The sequence below is a fragment of the Heloderma suspectum genome, chromosome 1 (genome assembly GCF_057233095.1).
Source record: "Heloderma suspectum isolate Gila_16-S chromosome 1, 16-S_ref, whole genome shotgun sequence".
Lineage (NCBI taxonomy): Eukaryota > Metazoa > Chordata > Lepidosauria > Squamata > Helodermatidae > Heloderma > Heloderma suspectum.
Window position 1 is genome coordinate 140,600,121 of NC_139458.1, and position 26,600 is coordinate 140,626,720.

At 43.0% G+C, this 26,600-nt stretch overlaps 2 protein-coding genes across 3 annotated transcripts in view; one reads left to right on the forward strand and one right to left on the reverse strand.

The window, feature by feature from the left end:
• Positions 1 to 590: 590 nt before the first annotated feature.
• MAX (MYC associated transcriptional regulator X) lies at positions 591 to 25,672 on the forward strand. 2 transcript variants are annotated; one of them, XM_084804589.1, is made up of 4 exons: positions 591 to 787; positions 15,438 to 15,545; positions 21,029 to 21,152; positions 24,429 to 25,672. In XM_084804589.1, exons 1-4 carry the CDS (start codon positions 752 to 754, stop codon positions 24,611 to 24,613), a joined length of 453 nt encoding a protein of 150 aa, XP_084660715.1. In that variant the 5' UTR covers positions 591 to 751; the 3' UTR covers positions 24,614 to 25,672. The 2 variants fall into 2 exon arrangements, with proteins under 2 accessions (XP_084660715.1, XP_084660708.1); XM_084804582.1 differs by having other exon boundaries at positions 15,438 to 15,544; positions 21,022 to 21,152.
• The window catches only part of FNTB (farnesyltransferase, CAAX box, subunit beta), a 46,228-nt gene continuing 38,996 nt past the window's right edge, over positions 19,369 to 26,600 (reverse strand). Inside the window, exon 12 of the mRNA XM_084804558.1 lies at positions 19,369 to 20,415. Coding sequence (XP_084660684.1) covers positions 20,398 to 20,415 — 18 coding nt within the window. The 3' untranslated portion in view covers positions 19,369 to 20,397. The remainder of the gene's footprint in view (positions 20,416 to 26,600) is intronic.

A 26,600-nucleotide genomic window follows, 5' to 3' on the forward strand; every position in this document is an offset into this window, starting at 1 on the left:
GAAGTATGACAACTTTCCACTTTGTTACAGAATATCCAGGGAGGCTGAAATGTTCCCCCACTGGATTCCGAGTGTTACCATTTTTAATATCTGGCTTGTGCCTATTTATTCTCTTGCATAGAAAAGGTCTAGTTTGGCTTATATAGATAACAGAAGGGCATTACTAGCACAAGCATCTTTCCTCCTGGTAAGAATAACATCACCCACTCTTTAACCTACTGCCAGGCCCGCGGGGGGGTGGGGGCGCTTAAACAGCTCATGCTCTCTTGCCTCCCATCCACGTGTCCTCTCCTCAGACTGCCGGGAAACGGAGCCCTTCCTCTTTCCTAGGGACTACGTCCCCCATAACGCACTGCGGCGCCACTGCGCAAGTGCAGGTGGTGACCTCAAAGGACCGGCGCTGCCTGGAGGCCGCCGGGAATGGTAGTCCAGAGGGGCGCCCTCTCGCTGGCGTTTTGCGCTAGGGCGGACTCCATCCCCCAGCATGCTACGTGGGGCGAGCGCCAGACGCGAGAGCGAGCGGACGGTGCGGGGGTCAGCCGTCACGTGCAGTACGAGGTGCGTGTGCTGTTGATGCTGGAGGAGGAGGAGGAAGAGACGCCGACGAAGACGCCGACGACGGAGGAGGAGGAGGAGGCTGCTCCGGCTGCGCTGCGCGGGGGCTGTTGTTGTCGCTCTCCGCGGCTCGACCCGCAGCGCCTGCCAGCAAGGCCCCGGAGCGGCTCGGCCGGGCGACGGCACCATCGGCAGCATGAGCGATAACGATGACATCGAGGTGGAGAGCGACGTGAGTCTCGCGCCGCGCTGCCGCTTCCTCCTCCCTCGGCCTCACCGGCCCTGTCCCGTCTCTCCCTGGTCGCTCACCCCCCCGCCCCGGTCGGTCGGTCGGTCGGTGCGCGCGCGTGTGTCAGGCGGCGGGCGGGGCTGAGCGGCTCTGACAGTAACGCGTGTGTCTCTGCCTCTCTCCGTCTCCCCTGTTGCAGGAAGAGGAGCCGAGGTTTCAGTCTGCGGTACGTCTCTCTGCCTTTCATTCGCGTAGACCCCCCGCCCCCGGACCCTCAGGCAGAGAGAGCCGCCCGGCAGCCGCCCGGCAGGGAAGGCGTTCGGGAGGGAGGTGGGCGGCGGAGGGGAAGGCTGCTTGACCCGGCTCTGGCCCAGGCCTGGCCTGGCCCGACGTCTTGAGAGCCGGGGGAGGGACGGGGGGAGAGACAGGCGGGCGGGCGGGCGGGCGCTTATGTCTGGGGCCAGGGAGAGAGAGAGACGCCTGCTTGGGAGAGATTGGGGTGGGAGGCTGTGTAGGCCTCGTGCAGCCTGCCCGGCTTGTGGCGGCGGTGATGGTGCGGGGTGGGAGGGCGGCGCCGGCGGAGGGATTAGAAAGGGGAGAGGCTGGACGGGGTTGGGCTGAGGCGAGGGGTCGGGGATTGTGTGTGCGGCTCGTGTGCTTCTCATCCGTGCGTTACGGGACAAGCCAGACGCAGGACTTTGGAATGGATGAGGAGGGGTGACGATGAGGGACCCCCTCCCTCCCCACGCCGTTTCTTCCTTGAGCTTTCTCCCGAAGGCCAGGGGTGCATTGAGAACATAGCGGGGGGGCCATTTACTGGAGTGGTGGCGATGTGGGGAATTGCCAGTGTTGACTAGAAAGCAAAAATACTTTTTTCCTTTGTGAAAGGAGGAAACAAGGACGCTGCAGATGGCCTGGAGGGGTGTGTGTTGTTGTTAGGGAAGCAGGAGGGCTGCAAGTGAGACAGTTAACCAAGTATTTGTTTGTGTATTTTTTTTAAAAAAATTATATCCTGCCCTTCAGAGGCAGCAAAGCAAGCTCTCTTTGAAACACCTCACAGTAGCTTCTGGCTTTGAGGGTTTTCTGTCTGTGGTATGCTGAATACTACAGACTGTCCAAGAGGGCTGTGGAGGAGCCCCCCTTCTTCTTTTGCCACTGCCAGAGGATTTAGTGAGTGAGAAACTGGGAATTCTCTTATTTTGGTGTTTAATCTTCTTAGTGTATTATTGTTGGAATGCTGGCCTCTACAGAAAACTTCCACAAAGCAACTTGGTTTGGGTCCTTTTCCGTTGTTCAGTATTTTGTTTTTATTATTTTATGTGTAGCTATTTGGATGTGATGCTTAGCATCTCCAGCCATTTACTGTAATAGGGAACTGCAGGACCAAAAGTTTCTTACTCTTGAAATCTACACTTTGATATGTATTTGTGACCATGCAGAATAGCCCTTCAGACCAGGGAGTGGTATGTTTTTCTTGCATTGCCTTTGCCTCTTGGAAAGTTTCGTGCAGTATAGCATGGCACTTGGCACAAGGAAGGTACTTTTCTTGTTGCCTTTTGTTTGTGTTGGTGGATGCTGCAGTATCATAGTAGAGCTGATGTCTCTAGAAACGTGTGAATGGTGGTACTCATGGCCTGGGAAAGAATTTAAATCAATTATTTTGCTTGTTGAGTATAAATAATAGTAGAGAGATGTATAGTAATGATTGGTGTATAGTCAACTTTTTAGAAAGAGTGGACTGATTTTAAATAAAGGTGCTTTATTTTGTCAAGAAAAAATGACCAACTTAAATCAAGTTTCCCTTTTTGAAATCCATATATTCATTGAACAAGCACGCATGCCAACTGGTTGCTATAACAAAATATACTGACTGGCAACTTTTATACATACTAGAAGCATAATCCAAAACCTTTGATCATGCAAGCTACATGCACTGCAAATTTTTATCAGAGAAGAGCAGGCTTCTATTTGGCTCTGTGCACACATACAAGAATACTAAGCAAGATCACTCATTTGAAAGCTAAGGCTGCACTCCTATGCACAGCCATCTGTAAATTAATCCCATTGAACAATGGGACTGACTTTTGAGTAAAATGCATAGGATAGACCATAAGTGTTCAGAATTTTCTATAAGCAAAGGTTGTTGTTGGTTATTATAAACTGGCTACAGTTTTCTAGGCACTGTACAAATATTAAAAATTAAGGATTAGCTATTGGGCAAAATAGTGTTTTTCAGTGAGCTGAAAAGAGAATGTCCTCGCTGTTTGGTTAGCGGGGTCATAAATATCCATACCTGGAGAACTGTACATGCTGCAGAGTTCAGGTAGCTAGAAATCATAAAATAATACAAGATTGTGCATATGGGCTTTGGATGATCCTGGTGATACACAGGGTGGCATCTCCTTGACCTTAGTGCCTGTGACAACTTGTTAGTCATTGGCTTGGATCCAGCATTCTTGTGAGCAGAACTTTGCTTACAGGATGCTTCTGTTAGTGAATTTGTTGGTTCACTCTGCCACCGGATGTGCCTCCTGAAAAGCTCTGGAGGATTGGGGTAGCCTATGGAACATTATGAGAGGTTGCACGGAAGGGGGATTTAGCAAAAATTACCTCCTCCCTTTCCTCCAGCAAGAACCTTCCCTGGATCTTGGTTTCTTCCAAAAATAGGAGCCCATCAATTCCTCCTATCGAGGAGCTAGATTTAATCCCACCTGAGTCCATTAGAAAAGCCATGATAAGTCATATATTTATAATGCTTGATGTTTGATTTTTTTTTTGCCAAAATACACATTTCCTCCCAGTATATACATTTTTGTGTGTCTTTTATAAAAACAGTGTTTTGCCTACCAATGTGTTTGATAGGTGGTCATGACCTAGTTTTAAGAGACCTAGCTTTAAGAAATTATAAATGTAAATCTTCACCTTAGTATTTAAACAAGGGTTTCATTTTAAAGAACTATTTTTGATAACTGATTTTCTTAAAATTGATTTTCAAATCATGGATGTTTATCTATCCTGAAAATAAGCTTGTCATTTGTTTTTGGCACATGTTTATTCTGTTCATGTGTTCATCTGTTCTGTTTTGTTCAAATTGCTTGTTCTTGCCATCCTAAGAATTTTAAGAGTTCTAGCTTAATATTTACTCAGTTTAACAAATAGTCAAATTTTAAGAGGCTCCTTCTGATAAGCAGGAAAACATATTTTTGATAGAATAATTCTGTTTCCTTGTCAAAATATGTAACCACAGAAACCCACACCACAAAATGCTTTCTAATTTCTTTCTGAAGGTGATCATGGTAACAATGACAGGCCTACAAACAGAACAGATTTGAACAGCTGACACTTCCTTTAAAATAAGGCTGGATTGTAGGCCTCAGCCAGTGGATGGCAATGCACAGAGAGGCACTAGTATGTTGACTAAAAGTGAATATACCAGAAAATAAACACAATGGATAGAATCCAACTAAAGGCCTACTTAGAGTACACCCACTGAAATGAATGGGACTTAAGTTAGTCATGACTAACTTAAGTCCCATTCATTTCAATGGGTCTGCTATAAGTAGGACTTTAGTTGGATTCTACCCACTGCTTTCAAAATGTTGTGTGAATGGTCACATTAATTTTAAAGATTGTTAAAGGGAAGGCGTCTTGGTTTTTATTTTGGCAAACACTTGTGTGCTGAGTTTAAGCTCGTATATGTTAGCTAATATTAAGAAACCTGCTGTGATAAGAGAAAATAGCAGAAAACATTTACCACTATATTGCACTTTATTTGTGTTTAAAGCACTTCATATACATTATCTTAGTATTCTCGGTAGTTAGGGTGGGCAGCCTGTGGCTCTTCAGATGTTTTGACCCATCAGCCATAACCAGCATAGTTAGTGTTGCAGGATGATGGGAGTTGCAGTCCAAAACATCTGGAGGGTCACATGTTGCCTACTCCTGCTCTATAGCAACCCTGTGAGATCAGTATTTTCATCCCCACGTAATTATTACATACTAAGGACAGGCCCAGTGAAGTCAAGTGGGCCTTAGGAAGCATTACTAACAACAAAGCTAGCGGAGATGACAGTCTTCCAGCTGAGCTATTTAAAATCCTAAAAGATGATGCTGTTAAAGTGCTGCACTCAATATGCCAACAAATTTGGAACACTCAACAGTGGCCACAAGACTGGAAAAGGTCAGTTTACATTCCAATTCCAAAGAAGGGCAATGCCAAAGAGTGTTCAAACTACCGTACAATTGTGCTCATTTCACATGCCAGCAAGGTTATGCTCAAAATCCTACAAGCTAGGCTTCAGCAGTATGTGAACCGAGAACTACCGGAAGTACAAGCTGGGTTTCGAAGAGGCAGAGGAACTAGAGATCAAATTGCCAACATTCGCTGGATCATGGAGAAAGCAAGAGAATTCCAGGAAAACGTCTATTTTTGCTTTATTGACTACGCTAAAGCCTTTGATTGTGTGGATCACAACAAACTGTGGCAAATTCTTCAAGAGATGGGAGTATCAGACCACCTTACCTGTCTCCTGAGAAACCTGTACGAGGGTCAAGAAGCAACCGTAAGAACTGGACATGGAACAACTGATTGGTTCAAAATTGGGAAAGGAGTACGACAAGGCTGCATATTGTCGCCCTGCTTATTTAATTTATATGCAGAGTACATCATGAGAAACGCCAGGTTGGATGAATCACAGGTCGGAATTAAGATTGCTGGGAGAATTATCAACAACCTCAGGTACGCAGACGATACCACCTTAATGGCGGAAAGTGAAGAGGATCTAAAGAGCCTCTTGTTGAGGGTGAAAGTGGAGAGTGCAAAAGCTGGTTTGAAACTCGACATTAAAAAAACGAAGATCATGGCATCTGGCCCCATCACTTCCTGGCATATAGAAGGGGAAGAAATGGAAGCAGTGACAGATGTTATTTTCTTGGGCTCCAAGATCACCGCAGACGGTGACTGTAGCCATGAAATTAAAGACGCTTGGTCCTTGGGAGGAAAGCTATGGCCAACCTAGGCAGCATAGTAAGAAGCAGAGACATCACCTTGCTGACAAAGGTTCGTATAATCAAAGCTGTGGTTTTCCCAGTAGTAATGTATGGCTGTGAGAGCTGGACTATAAGGAAGGCTGAGTGCCGAAGAATTGATGCTTTCGAACTGTGGTGGTGGAGGAGACTTATGAGTCCCCTGGACTGCAAGGAGGTCAAATCAGTCAATCCTAAAGGAAATCAACCCTGAGTGCTCATTGGAAGGACAGACACTGAAGCTGAAGCTCAAATATTTTGACCACCTAATGTGAAGAGAAAACTCCCTGGAAAAGACCCTGATGCTGGGAAAGACTGAAGGCAAAAGGAGAAGGGGACAGCAGAGGATGAGATGGCTAGATAGCATCACTGATGCAATGAATATGGACTTGAGCACACTCAGGGAGAGAGCGAAGGACAGGAAGGCCTGGTGTGCTATGGTCTATGGGGTCACGAATAGTTGGACACGACTTAACGACTGAACAACAACAACAAGGACAGGCCCATGCCTCTGTGGGTATTGCACATGCAGGAACCCTATGTTTAAATCGTTGGCATCTCTGATTTAAAAGCTCTCAGGTACCATAGAGCTACTGCTAAGTAGGATAGACAGTACTGGCCTAATGGCCCAGTGTTCTACCTTGATGTAAGATCGCTTCATTAATGTAATAGAACAGTTTATAAGAAACTTGGATCTTTTGTCTTTAAGTGTTCCTGTGTTTCTAAATTGACAGTGGTGGTTATCTGTGTAGGGAAAGCCTATTGCGTTTTAATAAAGGAACAAGCAAGGTAGTATGCGTGCATTGATTTGTGCATGTAGAGGAATGGCTGTGTGAATCCTTAGGGGATGTTTTAGGTTTAGTGTATCTTGAGTTAGGGCAAAGATTGGACTAACTAACCCATGTGGATCCACTTTGAACAGTGCAGTCCAGTGCTGGTTTACTCAAAAGTAAATCACACCGAGTTCAAGTGAGACTTCCTCCCCAAAAAGTGTGCATAAGATTGCAGCCTAAGTCTTTTATTTCACACTCATTCCATATTTTTAAGAAAATGAATTTCCTAAGAATCCATCTCTTATGGATTCATAAGTGGTGTTCTTGGACTTTTATTGTGTGTATGGTGTTTAGGACCAAAAATTCCCCTTCAGGCTTTCTTTAGTAGGATTTGATTTTTTTTGCTTCAACTTTTACAATTTTTGCGAATATAGAGTTTCCTAACTGTGGGTCAGACATGTCACAGAGATGCCAAATTCCTTTTGATTCCTGTGGTGAGTAAGAACCAGAAAATATTTTAATAGAATAACTTTTTATGATGGTGAGTTTCATAGCATTGAGTGTTTAAAAATTAACCAAATACTCTGAGGCTGGAATCTGATGACCCTGGGAAGTCATTCCAGGAGCCATAGGGTTTAGGGGATCTCCCCCTCTGATGGTGCAGCGGTCCGTGTTTGGGGAGGGAGACCTGACCTCACAAGCTGCCTCAGGGAGTCTGCAAAAAAAAAGGTTTGGAGTCAATGCTTTTCCAACATTGAAGAATAAAAAATGAGGCATTTAGTGGGTTTCCCAGAGAGGCTGTGGATCCCCAGAATCCAAAGCTCCCCATTCTTTTGAAACACAAACAACCTAGAATGGGGGAAGAACTATGCCAGCCCTGTGGCTGGCATAGTTCATTTCCCTCCCATTGGAATCAAGGCAAAGGAAAGTTTAAAAGGATGGCCTGATAATAAGGAAAAAAGTGTCTCCCCATTACTTCATCCTGCCTGCAGGGCATTGGAACAGGTGGTTCCTCTGCCTCTGTTCCTCCTCTCTGTCCCCCGTAAGATTGCTCTCCTAATATTTTTGTGATGCCTAGTTGGACTGGTAGAATGCTAGGTTCAGAGGCATTTATGGCTGCATTGGTGAATGGCAGTGTGCTAAAGAGTGTACCAAATCTTCTTGGATTGAGTGAGATGATCATAGCTGCCATTCCATATGGAACTTTGGGAACACTCAGAGGAATTCATGTTTCCATGAAATGTCTTGTTCTCAGTAGCTATCTGCATTTCCTCTAGTCTAGGACCATATTTTTCAGGGGGGGAAGTTGGGCAGCATTTGTTGAGAATATGATAAAGACAAGGAGTTCTGGTCTGGAGCACCGCATAGAAAAAACTATGAAGTCTTGTCCAGCTCTGTGTACATATTATCAGGGATGGGCAGAAAATAGATCTCCAAATGTTTTGGACTTCAGGTACCAGTATTCCTTACTATTGGCCATGCTGGCAGAGGCCTCTGGGAGTTGATGTCCCAAACAACTGGGGATCTACCTTCTGCCCACTCCTGTAGTTTATGCATGTGAGTTTTTGAACAGGTGACTGATATCTTGAATCTATCTACCAGGAGAGATAATTATTGTGTGCTATCATTGTTACTGTATACAGTAATATAATATAAGCTTGTTATGTTTCTGTGGATATCTGTAATAGTTGCTTCTTTAAGAACTGCCTGTGCAGATTGAAAGAGACCAGGATGCCATGAGGTCACCAACTGCCCATGGCTAGGTGATAAGCCTTTTCAGCTTCCAAAGAGGGACCCATCTTGAAATCTGTAGAGTGCCTTGTTTTGGCCAGATTTCAAAGGCAAGGGACTATTCCAGTGTTGCAATATAGCCTAGCTCCTGCTGAACCATAAAAGCCCTGGTCTGCCTGCCTACATATCTGCCTGAATAAAAGAGTGAGGTCTCTCATTAATATTTGACAGCCTGATTTCTGGCAAGTTATAGAACCAGCATTAGGCTTTTGGAGCTAAATGCCAGCATTCAGCCTTCCACAAGCTGGTGCCCTCCAGATGCATTGGATGACAACTCCCATCATCCCCAGCCATGTTGGCTGAGGGTGATGGGAGCTGCTGTTCAATGCATCTGGAGTTGTAGTCCAACACATCTGGAGGGCACTGGCTTGGGGACGGCTGCTATAGTTTATTTTGAATATGCTCATAACATAGTTTATTTTTAATATACCCATGTACATTACAGAGGGCTCTAACTGTTGGCTGGCATTCTGTGTTAGGACAGAGCAATATTGGTTTCCTCCCCCTCCTCAGCTGCCTTTCCTTGCAAGGAGCTGAGATTTTCCTGGACAGTCAAATGGTTTTGAAAGTAGCTGATGAGGTAGTAATGGAGAGTAGCATGGCAGTGGGCCACCTTACTCTGATGAATGGAGGCCAGTGTTTTCATGCTATCCTTATTCGGCATTTAGCATGGTTCGTGCTAGCCAGAACTCATTGAATTAGGTCTGGCACTCTTTCCTAAATGCAATTTGCTTGCTTTAAATCCGTGCCAGTAATACGCTACAGTAGAGCCAGGTGCTACATCCACTGTTAGCTGATTCTGTTCTTATAAAGCAGTTGTGGGAACAGGACGTTTCAGCATACTATGACCAATGGTATCTAAGTCATCTTTGTTGTAGAAGTGTAGTGTGATATTGGGCTGCTCTGAAAAAAGATTGGTCATCTGTACTGTGTTGTTTTCTTATGTTTCTCAGAATTCCTTCAAACTCCTCCCCAAAGTTACCAATGGTTAATTGTCAAATCTTGTTATGGTTGGCTTTAAGGCCATAGAGTTCTTAAGTAGAACTGTTTGACCTGAGAGTAGGGGGGACGGTGAGAACGTTGTCTGACCATCACTGTTTACTTTGGGCTTGGGGAAGCTGGCTGTTTGAACTGACTCTTAGCATCTCAGGGTACAATAAACTTACATGAATGAACTTGTGGTAAAACCATATCCATTTTAGATCAGCACTACCATGGCCGGCATCAACATTTGTAATGACACTAATGAAATAATACCAAGAACCATGGGCAACTGGGTAGTGTTTTGTATCTTGCAACCTTTTTTTTGGTTACTTTTTTAAGACTCCTTATAAAAATATTGTTATCCCAATCAGACGTGCACACTTGACCAAGTATTATAGGAGTTACTGGAAAATTATGACTGCTGTGGTCTGCACGGGAGTTTTTGTGGTTACACCCATGTACTTCTAGTTGTAAGAAAGGGACATTATATATGCAACCAGTAATCATCACTTCAGATTTAACTGTGGTATGGGAAAGTGTCTGCAACCAGCACCTCTGTCACTAGTTCTATAATTTGTGTGATAATTATACTACAATACTGTGTGTCAGATGGAGTTATTCCTTCCCTGTTTTACTCCTCTGGATGTAGATTCAGCACCAGTGTGTGTTTCTTTACCACTGGTGGTAGTTTAGATAATTTACTGAGCAGTGCAGCCACTTGGTAATTCAGGTGAGCAGATTTAGGTTCCTCTAGCCTTCCTACCTTCTTAAACTCTTTAAAGCCATTTGAGTAGTTCTTTATACATAGTCACTTGATTTGCATTAACTTTTCAGAGGCCCTACAAAACCAGGGAACTATGGAAGACTATATTTTAAAATTGCATATTTTTGCACTTTATCAATATTGATCAGGATTTTGCATTTAGAGCAGCCTGTTTATCTTCTATTGAGAAAATCAACTCCCTTCACTTTCACATTATTCAACAGCTTTTATAACTAATTTCTACATTTTATTTTCTGGCGTGACCGTCATTGATAACTGCAGCACATTACTGAGTATGGTCGTGTTCCTGGTTCAGGAAGATTATTTCTAGGCAGTGTGGATTGATTCAAATCAATTGAAATCAGTGATGTAAATCAAGTTTCCCATTGAAACTTTTTCATATATTTCCTGAAAAATGGTGCAAATCTGACTACTAAATCATGTTAATTTACAGCTAGTGTATTATTGACATGGTTTCATTCTTAAAAGCAGGCTTTGCATCTCTTTGTCTCACTGGGCAGTATTCAGTTCCGCACTAGCGCTAATATAAATTACGTTGCACTAGTATACGTAACCTCTAGCACAACACCAATAGTGTTTGCTGGTGTGATGGATTTTTATCATGTTTTCCTTTTTTTAACCTGCAGAGGGGATTTTTATTCATTTATTTCATTTCTATACCGCCCAATAGCCGAATGTCTTTAAATAGTCCCATATTGGGTCTTTTTTATGACCAGAACCTCTGACAGTTTGAGTTTAGCAGCACAGCCATATATATATATATATATACACACACACACACACACACATATACACACACACATACACACATGGAAACAAGTTCCACTGAGTTCCCAGGCAAGTGGTTATAGGATAACAACCTAAGTATGGGAATACAGGCAGATTCATACTGGACAATTTTGACATATTTTTCTTTTCCAGTTTTTCTCCTTTCCGCATGACTCTGTCTTGGCCCAGCCTTGCCCTCACAAAATCTCAAGTAGGAAACAAAAATGAAATGCCTGTGACTGATAGGTCAAATCAAAGTTTGATAGTTACTGCTATACTGTCTTTCTTTCTGAACTAATTCGTCTGCCTTGCTTGGTACAGCTCCACCACCACATAGGCACATAACAACAATTCTCTCCAGCCTTTGCCTTTGCTCATGTGACTTTATTCAGAGAAACAGAAACCAGAATCCCAGAACTTCCCGGAAGAGCTGGTAGTTCAGCTGGATAGAGCCATTTTCACGAGATGAAAAACTAATGCCCATGTTTGACTCGGTTTCCTACGAATGTGTGTGAGTGTGACAGAGCCATTGATTCATTTTTATGAGACTGTAAATGGAGGTTTAGCATGTTTATGATGAGACCCAATTGTAACTATATTTTTAATGAGAGAGCAATTTATTCTTTATAATTTTTTTTACAAAATAAAAATTCCAGTGTAATTTTTAAAAATCCAGGTTTTTGAATTCTTTGTAAACATGTTTTCTTGCCCTGCTTCTAGGTGTGGGTATGACTTGTCTTATTCTGTTCTCCAATTAAACTTCCAGCTTTTGCTACAGGCCACTTCCTGGCTTGAAATCTTAAAAGACAGAGTATGTTAACTTGGAAATTAGCATGCTCTCCTGTTTACCACAACTCGCCACCTCCTTTCTTGATGACAAGGTTTAATAAGTATAAATGGGATGACAACTGATACCTTTTCATTTCTCTTCCATCTCTTGGTGGTGTTAATTCATTCCTCCTGTGTTCGTGAGCTGAAGCTATCTCAGGCTGCTCTACGTGGCCTGAGGCACTCTTCCTTTGCTGCCACATAGTCCTGGACCTTTTGGTGCCTGTGTAGGAGGAGAAGATTGGGTCACTCCTTTGTTAGTCCAGTTCCGCCTCTAACAAGGATGCCATGCTGATTTAAAGGGAACAGTTACAGAAAAGCTGCTTTGGTTTTGGGGTCCAACTATGCCCAGAGTGCCTGTTTGCATCTAGCAGACAATTTCTGCTCTCTGCATCAGGAGCTGGGTGTGGGATCATTGCCAAACCTGTGTGACTCGTGGCTGCCTTGACATTTGGAAGGTGGGGTTCAATTAATCATAATCTGCTTTCAGTGGCGTCACCTGAATTGTCTTTAAATGGCAATGAGAACAAAAGGGTATCACTAATCAGTCCAGAGAAGAGAAAGCAATAGCCAGTGGTGGGGCAGATGTGGATTGCTACAGAAATGCTAAACTCATAAGACTCATTAAAATTGCAAACTATTTCAAAAAGCTGTCTTTCTAAAACAGTGTCAAACTGTTCCCTGACACATATACAATTTTTCTCTATCAATCCATGCAATTAGGGAGGGATAGATTAATCAGAAACTAGTTTTATGATACAGCAAAATAAAATTTGGCTTAAAAATGGAATTTTAATGAGAAATTTAGCTATGAGCCTTGTAATTGCATCTTCTGTGTCACCATCTTAGGCTTTATTCGGCAAGGACCAATCCTGGTGTCTCTTATGGCGAGGGATAGAAAATAGGTTTCTACAGTTAACTCTAAGGAACTGCCAAAAATGAACTTGCACTTCTGTGTATGATAGGGAATGGTTGTTGGACTACTGGAACTAGTTTAATGTGTGGCTTCATGGGCCATGATGGGAGCTAAAGTCTAGGCCAACTAACCTTGCATATGCCATTAATGATGTGGCAGTCTAGGAATATTTTGTCTCCCAGGAATCCTCTTAGCAGTCTTTGGTACTCTTGAAGCTGTGTTCACATTTTTACCATTCATTGGAGCAGCCATTCCATCTGCATGGAGCTTCTGCATAAAACAGTCCAGATGTTTCTGCATCAGGTCAGATTGATTGATCAGGATCACAATTTTGGTTTTAGAAATGTGATGCCATGACTAAACGAAGTAGCCCTAGCTTTTCTTGCTACTTGGATTATATGGCCATAAACTGTTCCTGCTCAGATGTTATTTCTCACATGCAGTGATGTGAGGTGGAAAATTTCCAACATAAAATTTTCCAGTGCTTTATTTTTCCATAGAAAATTTTCCATTTCCTAAGTTCATTAGTAACAACGAATGGATGTCAATTACAAATAAGATATTAGGCAAGCATGGCAGTTTCAAAGTTGTAATTAATATTTTTCAGGTTATCCCTAGCAAATATGTGAAAGAATACATATATGTGATTAAAATACATGTATACATGCACAGTGTGAAATGGAACTAATAAGTAGTGACAGTGAAACTGAAGGTGCCCCTTGTCTTTAAATTTTTACAAGTATTCCGATAAAAATTTCTATATAATATAACATATAAATAACATTCAGTTTGCTTTAATTTTCCCCTCAAATATTTCGGATCAAATACTTGGAATGTCTTATGGGGAAAATTAACATGGGGGTACGTTGTTCACTGTCTAGGTTTGCCATAGCTTTCCTCCCAAGGAGCAAGCATCTTTGAATTTCATGGCTACAGTCACCGTCTGCGGTGATCTTGGAGCCCAAGAAAATAAAATCTGTCACTGCTTCCATTTCTTCCCCTTCTATATGCCAGGAAGTGATGGGGCCAGATGCCATGATCTTAAGGGGCTCATCTTCCGGCGTCATGTCTTTCAGCCTTGTGATACGTTCCATGGGGTTTTCTTGGCAAGAATACTGGAGTGGGTTGCCATTTCCTTCTCCAGTGGACCACATTTTGTCAGGACTCTCTGCCATGACCTGTCCATCTTGCATGGCCCTGCACGGCATAGCTTATGGCTTCACTGAGTTACGCAAGCCCCTTCGCCACAACAAGGCAGTGATCCTTCCTTCTTGGGAGGAAAGCTATGGCAAACCTAGACAGCATAGTAAGAAGCAGAGACATCACCTTGCTGACAAAGGTTCGTATAATCAAAGCTATGCTTTTCCCAGTAGTAACGTATGGCTGTGAGAGCTGGACTATAAGGAAGGCTGAGCGCCAAAGAATTGATACTTTCGAACTGTGGTGGTGGAGGAGACTTATGAGTCCCCTGGACTGCAAGGAGGTCAGATCAGTCCATCCTAAAGGAAATCAACCCTGAGTGCTCATTGGAAGGACAGACACTGAAGCTGAAGCTCAAATATTTTGGCCACCTAATGCAAAGAGAAAACTCTCTGGAAAAGACCCTGATGCTGGGAAAGACTGAAGGCAAAAGGAGAAGGGGACAGCAGAGGATGAGATGGCTAGATAGCATCACCGATGCAATGAATATGAACTTGAGCACACTCCGGGAGAGAGCGGAGGACAGGAAGGCCTGGAGTGCTATGATCCATGGGGTCACGAAGAGTCAGACACGACTTAATGACTGAACAACAACAACAGTGTTGTTCATTACATACAAGTAAAATAAACATGCTAAATTAGATCACTAGGGTATCTGAAAATTTTCTGCTGTAAATTGAAACTTTTCTGATGCAAATGACTCTATGCAAATTAACCTAATTTAAATAGGAAAATTTTCCAATTCAAAATTTTCTGGAAAACCCACATCACTCCTCACATGTTAGCAGGGAGTGAGGCCATACCAACCAGGCCCAGCCCTCATGTCCTGCAGGGATGGAGCTTTTGTGTGTACAGCTGTATGCCAGAAGGCTTTTCATAATCTGGACCCTGGATTGTGCACCGTTCCAAATTGTGTGAAAGCCCTCATGCATAAGGTTTTATTCTTGCAGATGCTTGTGCTGTATATGTGGATACCAGGAAGTGGGGCTAGTCAGTGTGTAGGGCATTGTGGGTGGGGTTAGTGGGCTCCGCCCCACTTTTGTGTTGATGTATTGCAAGAGCAAGAGCTTCTGAATAGAGCTGCAGTTGTCGAGAAGAGTGCATTTCAAATGTTTCATACAATGTTTTGGGGACCCTCATTTCATTTTTGTTTTTCATTGTGGGCCTTCTCTGTAGTACAATACCCAGAAACTCTTGATGTTGGGAAGGGTCCTGTTCGTGGTTTAACATGTAGCATATTCAGTATACATGGTGCTCTGTTGGGGATGAAGACTCTGTAGTCTAGGAGTTCACACAAGGATCTTTCTGAACAAATCTGATAGACTAACAGAAATGCTGCAAAGCAAAGGCCCATCCTCCTCTTTGTTAATCACACTTGCTTTTCGTGCATCTGCTGGACTTGTCTTGGATGTTGTTGTTTTTTGCTGACCCCTTTGTTTCTTCCCCTCTCTTAGCAGGGCTTTCATTCTGGAGATGCTTCCTTCTTGCTATGTATGTCCTAGTCCAGGGGTCAGGGATGCAGTGGAAGCCACACACCCTGTTGCCCACAATGAAGGCCCTAATACTTGTTCTTTGTCTGTCTAGGCTGACAAACGTGCTCATCACAATGCACTGGAGCGCAAACGTAGGGACCACATCAAGGACAGTTTCCACAGCCTGCGGGACTCTGTGCCGTCTCTTCAGGGAGAGAAGGTGAGTTTATTGAGAGAAGTGATGCGCTTCCCTGGAATGCTGTCCATCGATCACAAGATCATTGCTTTCCAGTCCCATTTTTGGATCAAGTTACAAAACAAGGAAGAGCCACTACCAATACATCTTAGGTAATTCTGCAAAAGTCCCAAATAGTCTCATTGAAGAAATGTTCCTGCAGCTTCAAAGGTGTTCATAGCTGGTCTCTTTATGCTGTAAAATAAAGATGAATTATTATTGTAGCAAGTAACCTATTGTTTCATCATGCATTTCTAAATGGTTGAAAGTTACTTTATGAAGCAGCCTAGGTGAACTGCCTGCTGCAGTTGCACAGTATATTGGAAGATTCTGGGCTTCTTCTCTGCTGTCCTCCCAACTTATTTTTTTAAACAGCGGCAAACCTTTATTTAGATTAAGCTCTGTAAGGCTGCTGACAGTATTGAAAAGATATAAAAAGAGGTAGTTCTCTGTCTAAAGTCTAAATCAACAAAGGACATGGGGGAACAAAAGGGAAGACAGGAGTGTGTGTGTGTGTGTGTGTGTCTGTGTCTGTGTCCTGCTGCTTTCTCTCTAGCTCAGAGGGTCTTCTTCCCACCTTGGTCTTCTCTTCCCACCTACCTCTTCCGCCTCTGATGAAACCATCGTGGTTATGCAGGACCATTTCACAGGACTGCTCTGCTTGTGATTAATTCTGTGTGTTAATTTTTTCCTCTTGCCTACATTGAAGCTTGCACTTGGTGAAGGAGTGTTTGAATTGCCAGAAGCACATGCCACCACTCTGTGGCTAAAAGTTTTAAAAGACCTGTAGAATTGTAGCTTAGGCTTGTTGTAAACATTTTAGAGACCACATCCTTCAGTTTGGGCAGGGGGGACAAGCAACCAAGTAGAGTGGTTGTGTAAATTAGCCCCAAGTCTATAGAGAATGTGTGAAGGATGACTCCCTTGTCCTTTCTCTCTTGACTTGCAACATAATAATGTTAGCAAGCAACTTTTAGCTTTCCATACAACTAAAGTGGCTGTCCTGAAAAGGAATGAGGAAATGGTGCCCTGCTAATCATCAGTGGTTGCACTGCCTACAAAATTGTCTGCAGAAGCTCAGTACACAAGATACTTAGCTTGATAGGCAGCATTTTTTATGTCCAGTCACCTCTGATGACACTGTGTCCTAGACATTGTCAAGACACACCCATTTATTACTCATGTCATGCAGGCAAAGTTTTCAGGACTGAGGCTTGATGTTTAGGTAATCTGTTATAAACTAAAATATGTGGCCTGGCTTTTTTGCTTTTTGGATTCTCCCATGAGGGTAGTGCAGCCTGCTGAATTTTTAACACTCTGGTATTTCAGGCCCTGTTATGGGAGACTGCTGGGAAGGCTTCTGCATGGGTGATGGCAACTCCAATGAAGGCCAAAAAGTTTGAAAGCCATGCTGCGTGAATTGTTTGGTACATTGGCAGTACCATGACTGCAAGGAGTCAAAACCATATCCAGGATTCAGTCAGTCTGCTCACCATGACAAGTATGATGCTGCCTTCTGGTGAATGGGACAAGTGGACAGCCATGCATGGTCAAGCTGGGAAAACCCTTCCTTCACTGCCCTTTCCTCCTACAGAGAAGAAAAGGTGTGGAGAAATGTGGATGCCACTGCCTGAAAGTATGCAGTGGCTCAGCTTAGCTGTCTGCCATCTTATCCTTAACCTCCAGGATCCAGCCCAGCCACAGGTCTTATAGTGCCTCTGAAAATTGCTCAGGTTTAAACTTTCCAAAGGGAGAAAGTTTATAACTATGGGGCAGCCACTGAGATGTGTGTCTGCACACTTTGCAGTTCCAGTATGGCACACAGATAGAACTAAAAGAGCGCTCTCAGTTGATCATTGAAAGAATAACATGTTGAACTTGGAGTCCAGCTTTTGACAGGAACTGCAGGTCTGATTTTGAGATCAGAAAAGGTCTTGATGCTAATAGGCAAGGACCTGAAACATTGCATTAAAAATGAATAACCATCACACCCATATGCTGTGACTTGCATAAAGGCCCGGATAACAAGTTCTCAAAAGCTGTAATGTTTACGGTTGGCTCTTTCCTCATCCCAGCTCAGCTCCAATGGGCAGGACACTGCTGGAATGCCATTTGATCAGACAAGTAACGCTTTTTTTCAGAAAGCTAAAAAGGAGGTTACTGTGCAAGGTACAGGCAATTCATGTGTTAACGGACAATCTAAAAGCAAATATGGGATTCTGTAATCTGGTTAACTGAAGTCAGAAGTGGGCTGGTTGAAAATATGCCACTGCTATACAAGTTTGAGGTAAATTGTCTCCACAGTGTCAAAGGCAATCAAATAAACTGGAAGCTGAGCTTAATGTATCCTAGCTTTGGCTTCATCAGCAGTGTCTGTAGTAGAATCTAAGTTCCAACAGCAGTTAATTAGAAAGAAAATGTGGAATAGGCACAAATACATTATTTTCCAAATGTGGAGAAGTAAGTAGTTACTGCATTAAAACTTGGATTGAGTAATAATACTTAACATTTGTATAGCACTTTTGAGCGTTGAAAATATCCCCCATGCATGTTTAGACAGAAAAAAAGATCCTACAACAATTATAGGACTTCTTTCTGTCTAAACATGCATAGGATTGCACCCTTAGTAAATTCATGACAGAAATGAGATTCAGGCCAGAGACTTCCTGATTTATACCCCTGTCTCTTAGCCACTGTGCTCCGCAAGTAGTTAGCATACTTGTTAATGAGTTGGAGATTATTAGCAGTGGCATCTTCCCATACAGAAGTAACTAATTAGGGCAGACTAAGTTGCAGAGGTATATCATGGTACTGGGACCGTGGGCCATAAACTATTGGGGGGTATTAAACTGATGCACGTGGGTGCTGGGGGATCAGACTTGGCTGCTATTTCTCATATGCTAACTATAGATAATGGATTATATCCAGAGTTGCGCAGAGTGGGCAGAAGGTGGAGAAGATGCATCTTACTGATTCTCCCTGCAACCCTTTATGCCCTCAAAAATCTGCTCTGCGGCGTTGGGGATTCTCCAGAACAGCATGGGAGGTTGCTCTGGGGACTGCGGTGGGGAGGGCAGATGAGATGAGCAAAAATTGTATTTCTCTCCTTTTGTCCATGGGAGCATCCAGTTTACAGAGCAGGAGTCTCTGCTGGATCTGACTCACTTCACAAATGAAAGGAGCCCTCCTATTAGCCAAAAGTAGGCCTGGATCCAACCCATTGTCTTGTCTAAAGTAATTTACATTTTGAAAAAAATGCTGCAACTGTCTATAGGAGAAGAAGAAATGGGCACAATACAGATTAAATACAGATTAAGTCCCATAGATTTCAGTGAGAGGGTTATGGATATGCTTAACTTATCCACTGAAATCAATGGGACATAAAACTGTTAATTTCTGCAAGATTGAGCCTGATTTCAGGAAATATTAAAGAAGACAATTATAAATAATTGTGTGTAACATTAATGGAACATTCATACATAGACAAATGTTCATAGTTCTTGTGTTCCCAATTCGAGAAGTAGGTAGAGATGGAACATACAAATTCAGCAGTATGATGTGGACATGGTAAAGTTGGGCAAGATTTGTATATAAGCAGGATTGTTAATAGTACTCCACACATGATGTGCTTCAGAAGCTCAGGCTGGCAGTTTCTGAGGGGAAATAGTTTACCACTGTCAAACACGAGTTCTTATTCTGGAAAATGGAATATAGTTGAATTAAAAACAAAGCTATATAGACCTTCAAAGAGCTAATGGTTTGTTAGGAATACATCATTGCGCAACTGACTTAGCAATCTAGAACAAATGGTTTTAACTTCTTTAATATAGATCCATTAAAAACTGCAAAATGGATTTGATCTCGCTTCTACATAAGAATTGATAGTCTGTTAAAAGAAGAGTATGTTGGCTACCTGGATTCAGAATGATATCCGCATTTTTTTTGTGCTTGCTTAATGTTTTGACTAGAACTGTGTGCTCCTATTATAAAAGCGAAAAGTAAATGTTAGTAACTGGAATATTTTAGAAAAAAATAAACTGGTAAATGTCAAATGTGGCCATTCAAAAATTATGTATAAATATTGATATTACCCATAGTTTTTCTTTCTATTGGATGATGATGAATATATTTCTAAATCATCGGCTTTAGATATTTGTAATTTGAAAGCGAAACTGAAACGTAACTGTAATCAGTCTTGTCTTTGTATAACAAAACAGTTCTGCAGATAGAAGATAACCTTCTATATAAAGAATGCTTTAAACTAGGACTAATGTGTTTTTTTCTTTCCCCAGGGACTGTTTTAAAAAACAGTTGTGTTTTTTTTTACAGGGGGTGGGGTGTGCTTTGCCAGCTTCTTGCTCCTTCCGCTCAGGAATGTAAACTACCAAATACCTGACTGAGCTCAAGCAGTGCAGTCCAAACCCGGTATCCACAACTGTTTGAGCAAGGGGTCATGACCCTTTAAAACCTGCCACATTCTGCTTGTTTAGGTTTGAGCTTCACATGCTTTAATAGGAACCATGGTGCCTTTCATAAAACATTTTCAAAATAAGCACAGAACAGAATTCCACTTCCACTTGGAAATCCAAGCCCAGCAAAACAAAATGGTTCTGAACTGTCCTTTGGACAATACAGCCTGACTTCTTCTCCTTCAGCAGGTTTGTCTCTGCTTCAGTAGCACCCAGCAATGAAGATCCTCTTCCCTGCAAAAATTCCTCCAGTCCAGAATTCGCCTCCTTCCTTTTTCTTTCCAGCTATAATTCTTGATTGGGTTCTCAGCAGCTGAACATCCCTTTTCTTATTTCTCATTCCACATGAGACTCGCAAGGCTAAGTTTTCAATATAATGATGAGCACTGTAATAAAAATGCACAGAGATACAAAAGGTTACAAGCAGCTTTGAAAACATTTCCAAAAGATATTTTACAAAAAAAGTGTTTTACAAGAACAGGTAAGCAATTATCTTATCACAATTACACAGTGCTGCTGAGTTTGCTGGCCTGTCTGGTGTAGTCCCAGTTGTTGAGAGTAGATATAATTATGCTTCAGGAAGTATAGCTTTAGCAGAGGAACTCTGAATTGTAGTTGGGGAGCTTCTCTATTTCGGTGAAGAAGTTCTTGTGAACATAGGAGCATTTGCTTGCAGAGCTGCAGGTATAGGGAATGAGCCAAGTCTACTACAGCTCCCCCTCAGAGTTCAGTGATTACTTCATCAGCTATTGCTTAGTGCTGTGCCCAGATGTCACTTAGAACAGTTGTTTCTATAAGGAGCTGAATACAGAGCTGGAAAACAGTTAATCCTGAGTGTCAAAATCCCTCTATCTCTAGAGTTGAACTTCTTGCAAATCTAAGGTTGCACCTCAAATAAAATGTGGACTATATTGAGAAATCAGCTCCCTGCAGAAGGGCATGTCAAACTTTGTGAACTAGGACTTTATCTGGTGTGTTTTTTTCCTACTATTGCAACAGGCATCCCGGGCCCAAATCCTAGATAAAGCCACAGAGTACATCCAGTACATGCGCCGGAAAAACCACACACACCAGCAGGACATCGATGACCTAAAGCGCCAGAATGCCCTGCTGGAGCAGCAAGGTGAGTGGGTCTGAGTTGGGGTGTTCCCTATGCCTTGCTGTGTGTTTGGATGATGCAGTATCACAGCAAAACCCTCTGCCATGTTTTTCTCTCTGTAGGGTGTCCAGTGATTAGGATCCAGAGAACCCCTGAAAGTCTTTCAATGGCTTTGAGTAAAGCTGTAGTTGGGGTGAGAAGTTTCAGGGTTTTGTGTGTTGGCAATGGATCCATTTGAATCAATTCATTCCAGGCAACCCAAACTTTGGGTCCAAGATGCAGAACTTACTCAGATTGGCCAGTGTATGTGACTGGCTGGCATATTCACATTTTTAAGGCACAAGAAGCTCTATTCAGATGTTTCTCTCCATGTGGAGAGAGACAGCGAGGGACATGCATGTGCGCCCTGCTCCAGCCTCTCTCTTACACTGCCAGTGTATTGGGGGAAGGTCTGAAGTGGGAAAACCCGCAGAACATGTGTAGGCTGTCCCTGCAAGCCAGGGATTGGGAACTTCTGGCCCATGGGCCAAATTCAACTCAACAGGTTATTCTATCTGGCCCATGGGGCCTTAGCCAAGGCCCTGGCCCCTCAGAAGGAAGAGGGTGGGAGAGCAAGTGAGCGGCTCCCCAAGCACCAGCCTAGTGCCTTTCTCTGTGGAGAGAGAGCTCTTTCTGCACAGAGAAAGGCAAAATGGGCCAGATAACATCAGGGGCAGGGCTTAGGGGAGGGGCCTGCCCCTGAAATAATCCAGTCTTCTGGATTGGTCCTGGGGGCAATCTGGCCCCATGGTCCAATCCTGTTCTCCACTACTACCGTAAGCTGAAATCCTGAGCACACAGAGTATTGCTTAAGGGCTTTAATTACCAAGCAGGATGGTTATGTCATATTAAAGCAGACTAGTAAGTTGTTGCTTACAGTGGATGAGTAGTGGTTGCCGCTAGGCAGGCATCTGACGAGCAAGCTGTGTAGAAATGTGTGTACGTCTGCAAGCTCAGCATTTCTCTAACCTTAAAGGACTGCGCGTTCTCCTTCTCCTTCTGGCATACATACAGAATGTATGATTGACCCTCTCAATAGTTAGTTACAAAGTTGTATTAAAGGGAGATTCAGGGTCTAGCATTAAGCTCCAAAGGTTCATTTCAGAGTAAACCAGACATTTGTTCATTAGAATTTTTTTATCCCTGCCTTTCCAATTCTAAAAGGAAACACTTGAGGCAGATTACATAACTAAAATTAAATGTGCAATCAAAATTCAGTGATAAAAATTATTGAACAAAAGAACAGCAGGGATCGACCTTATTGAGTTTAAACCTTATTTACCATTTTAATAATATGAAATGCATTATCTTTATTTTATTTCTATACTGCCCCATAGCCGAAGCTGTCTGGGCGGTTTACAGAAGTTAAAACATTAAATACAATATAAAAAGTTGAAAAGCCATTTACAAAAAACATAAAAGCACACAGACAATATACACAAACAACATATAACTAAAAACCACATTGAACTATCAGTCATAATTAAAGACACATCCAGGACCGATTAAAACTCATCATGTGCTGCCAAATGCCTGGGAAAAGAGATAGGTCTTAACCTGGCCCCTAAAAGATAATAATGTTGGCGCCAGGTGGACCTCATCAGGGAGCTTGTTTCACAGATGGGGGGAACCACTGAGAAGGCCCTCTCCCTCATTGCTGCCTTCCAAGCTTCTCTTGGAGGAGGCACTTGGAGGAGGGCCTTAGATGCTGAATATAGTGTTCGGGTGGTTCATTTCGGGAGAGGCGTGCCGTCAGGTATTCCGGTCCCAAGCTGTATAGGGCTTTAAGGGTTAAAACCAGCACCTTGAATTGAGCTCAGAAGCATATAGGCAGCCAGTGCAAGCTGGCCAGAGTCGGTCTTATATGTTCAGACCTTCTGGTCCCTGTTAACAATCTGGCCGCTGCATTTTGAATGAGCTGCAGCTTCTGAACCATCTTCAAAGGCCACCCCACGTAGAGTGCATTGCAGTAATCTAACTTGGAGATTACCAGAGCGTAGACAACCGAAGCCAGGCTATCCCTGTCCAGATAGGGGTGTAGCCGGGCCACCAACCAAAGTTAGTAGAAGGCACTCCATGCCACTGAAGATGGTTCCAGGAGGACCCCCAAGCTATGGACCTGCTCCTTCAGGGGGAGTGCGACCCCATCCAGAACAAGTTGAACGCCCTCCATCTGATCAGCAGAACCACCCACCAACAGCATCTCAGTCTTGTCTGGAGTGCGCTTCAATTTATTAGCCCTCATCCAGATCATTGTCGCAGACAGGCACTGATTCAGCACATCCACAGCCTCACCTGAAGAAGATGAAAAGGAGAAATAGAGCTGCTTGTCATCAGCATACTGATGACAACGCACTCTAAAACTCCAGATGACTACACTCAACGGTTTCATGTAGATGTTGAACAGCATGGGGGACAAAACTGACCCCGTGGAACCCCATATTGGAGAATCCATGGGGCCAAGCAGTGTTTCCTAAGCACCACCTTCTAGAGCTGACCCTCCAAGTACGAGCGAAACCACTGCAATGCAGTGCCTCCCCACTCCTAGCCCAGAGAGCCATCCCAGAAGGATACCATGTTTTTATTCAAACCGTTATTATAAATATACTCAGTATTGGAGATGAAGCTGCAAGCTACTGCACTGTTAAAGTTCTTGAACATGTCATCTTGCTAGTTGGCATGGGGGGGGCGGGGTTAAAAGTTGAAAATAGAAACTATCAGCACTGTGGCAAGAAAAATGGATGATGATGATTTCTAAGCTTTACTAATAATAGTAGATCTTTAACATCAACATAAACAGAAAAATGTATGGGGGTTGGGGGAGAGAGATCACAAATGAACTCTCCTATAATGCAATTAATAATTTCACTGATCATTCTGGAGTAGAAGGTATTTATTTCATAGAATTTCCCCCCAAACTTCAAATTCTTCTATATCAGACATTGAAGGAAAACCATATATTTAAACAAACAAACCAATCTTGGCCTTAACATCTTCAGAAGTATCGGTCTTAGTTTTAGAACTGGAAGAGACTTGGAATTATTTATTTTTATTGACTTTTTAATTTTTTTTTTAAATGTACATTAGCTATATTGTAATCTACTTTGTGAAGGCTTTTTGTTTTGAAAAGTGGGTATAAATCCTAAATCATTTCTTTAAAACCCCATTAGCCAACTGCTAACATGTGAACATGCCTCAACTTTTGTGTGTAACGTTTGTCTTTCCCCTGTCCATTTCCATATTCTTGCTCTTGCGTTTTAGTTCGTGCACTGGAGAAAGCAAGGTCAAGTGCTCTGCAGGCCAACTATTCCTCTTCAGACAACAGCCTCTACACCAACCCCAAGGGCAGCACCATCTCCGCCTTTGATGGAGGCTCTGACTCCAGTTCAGAGTCTGAGCTGGAAGAGCCTCAGAGCCGGAAGAAGCTTCGTATGGAGGCCAGCTAGAAGAGGTCTCAGTTCCCGCTGCCATTAGACACTTGCTGGCTGCTTAAGGACTTTCCTTTTTTTCTTTAGTAGAGGCTCTCGGACTGCAGCTTCCTCTGTTCCTTGTCCCTTTCTGGCCCCTTTTGAGTTAATCCAAACCCCTGGCTTGGCAGCTTACCTTCTGGAAGACAGCAGCCATAGCTTGGAGCAGAATGCAATTCTGTCCTGCCCTGTCCTGTGGCTGCAAGTTTCTAGTGCCAGGAATGCCCAGGCCATTTGATGAACTCATGAGTCTACGATTGCCTGGGCTGTGTGGGGACAATGACCTCTCCATTCTTCCACTAGAGCTACACCAGCCTCTCTGTCGCATTTATCAAAATATTTCTATTTATGACAACAAAGCCAAACTTCCCATGAAGAATCTTGGTGGGGGAGAGGGGCACACAGATACATGCATGTATGTCCTTTCTTGCCTGAAGGGATGGTGCAAGATTCAGGGTGTGGTGGGGAGTTGACTTTCCTTTTTGTATTTTGGCAAGTGATTAATTGGTATTTATTTCCTCCTATGGAAACTCAGTCTGGTCAGATTCCTCCTCCTGCTGCGGACATTGGTGATGTGAAGCTACAGATTCCTACCGTGATCAATTCTTCCCTCTTTTTGAATTTCTCAGAAATAGAGCCAGCTTTTTAAATGTAAATACCACACAAGCTTTGTTACTTGGTACTAATAACTGCATCAAAGCGTGGACCTCCTGCCCTTTGGCAAATGGGCCAGTTACCCATGTGAGTTAAAGGGGCACAGGTTGTGAGTGAGCAAAGGCCGCTGTGTGTATGTGTGCATGTGCACGCGCATGTGCATGGGCGTGTGCATGCGTGTGTGTGTATGGTTTTATTTTTTTTGTCTTCTTCCCACTCGTTTGTGATGTTTTCTGAATTTAGTGTATACAAATGTAGCTTGGTCTCTGTCCAGGTGTGAGTCTATTTCATGGAACTGAAGTATGTTGTACATACTGCCCAATAATTGTCTTGCAAGTTAAGGCTTCCCTTTACTATAAGACTATAAATAAAAATAATATTTTATCCTTGTGACTGGTACTAGTGTTTTTGTGGGACAATGGCAGGCTGGGGTGGGGGTATGTGTTTCAGCAGTTTATACTTGTGCTTTTACATTAATTGGAATTAATATGTTCGAAACCACAAAACACAAAAGCTAAATCTGTAATGTATATTTGAGGAAGTGGTTTTGATTTTCATCACATGGCTATACATTTATTTATTTAGTACAGGGGTGGGGAATGTGTGGCTTTCCAGATGTTGTCAGATTGCAACTCCCATCAGACCTTGCCAGCATAGCTAATGGTGAGGGATGCTGGGAGTTGCAGTCCAACAACATCTGGAGGGCCACACGTTCTTCATCCCTGATTTAATAGATACGTATCCCATGTTTTGACTGGAGTCCTCAAAGCAGCTCTCAACATTCACAAAATGCAATAGGTACTTTAAGAACCTAAACAATAATCCAGTTTTGCTGAATAAGGAGCAGTTTCACAATGGTGTATAAAAAAAACCCCTGTTTCCTCAGCTGGACACAGGATTCCATCCCTTGTGTCTGCCTATCAAGCATCCTAATGATCCTGGATGAGTCTGTGTTCATGTCATACATGTTTTTCAGCTATGGATGATTGGCTGCTAAGGGACCAAAACTCCATGGTCTAGGAAGAAAAATGTTACATCGCTCAAGAGTCTTAGATATGCCTTTCAGCTGTTTTGTGACTTAGTTTGAATCATTGGAAGCTGGGTAGTTACTCAGAGGAGCTACTTTCCCTTCCATATGCTAATAGTGAGGGATGCTGGATGCCTTGGAAGGGAGCTGCTCTCAAGTATGCAGGGGGTGCAGTATTAACTTTGGCTTGCTGAGATTTTAATGGCTTATGGATTTGGACTTGGTTTTGCCATGTGCATCCAAATAGGAACTGTTTTGTCATCCTCTATAGATACCATGGATGGA

Coding starts and splice junctions, on each gene's coding strand:
- MAX (XM_084804582.1), top strand. CDS start 752: ATGAGCGATAACGATGACATCGAGGTGGAGAGCGAC. Junction 788..15,437: donor ACATCGAGGTGGAGAGCGAC/GTGAGTCTCGCG, acceptor TTGTCTGTCTAG/GCTGACAAACGTGCTCATCA. Junction 21,153..24,428: donor TGCCCTGCTGGAGCAGCAAG/GTGAGTGGGTCT, acceptor CTTGCGTTTTAG/TTCGTGCACTGGAGAAAGCA.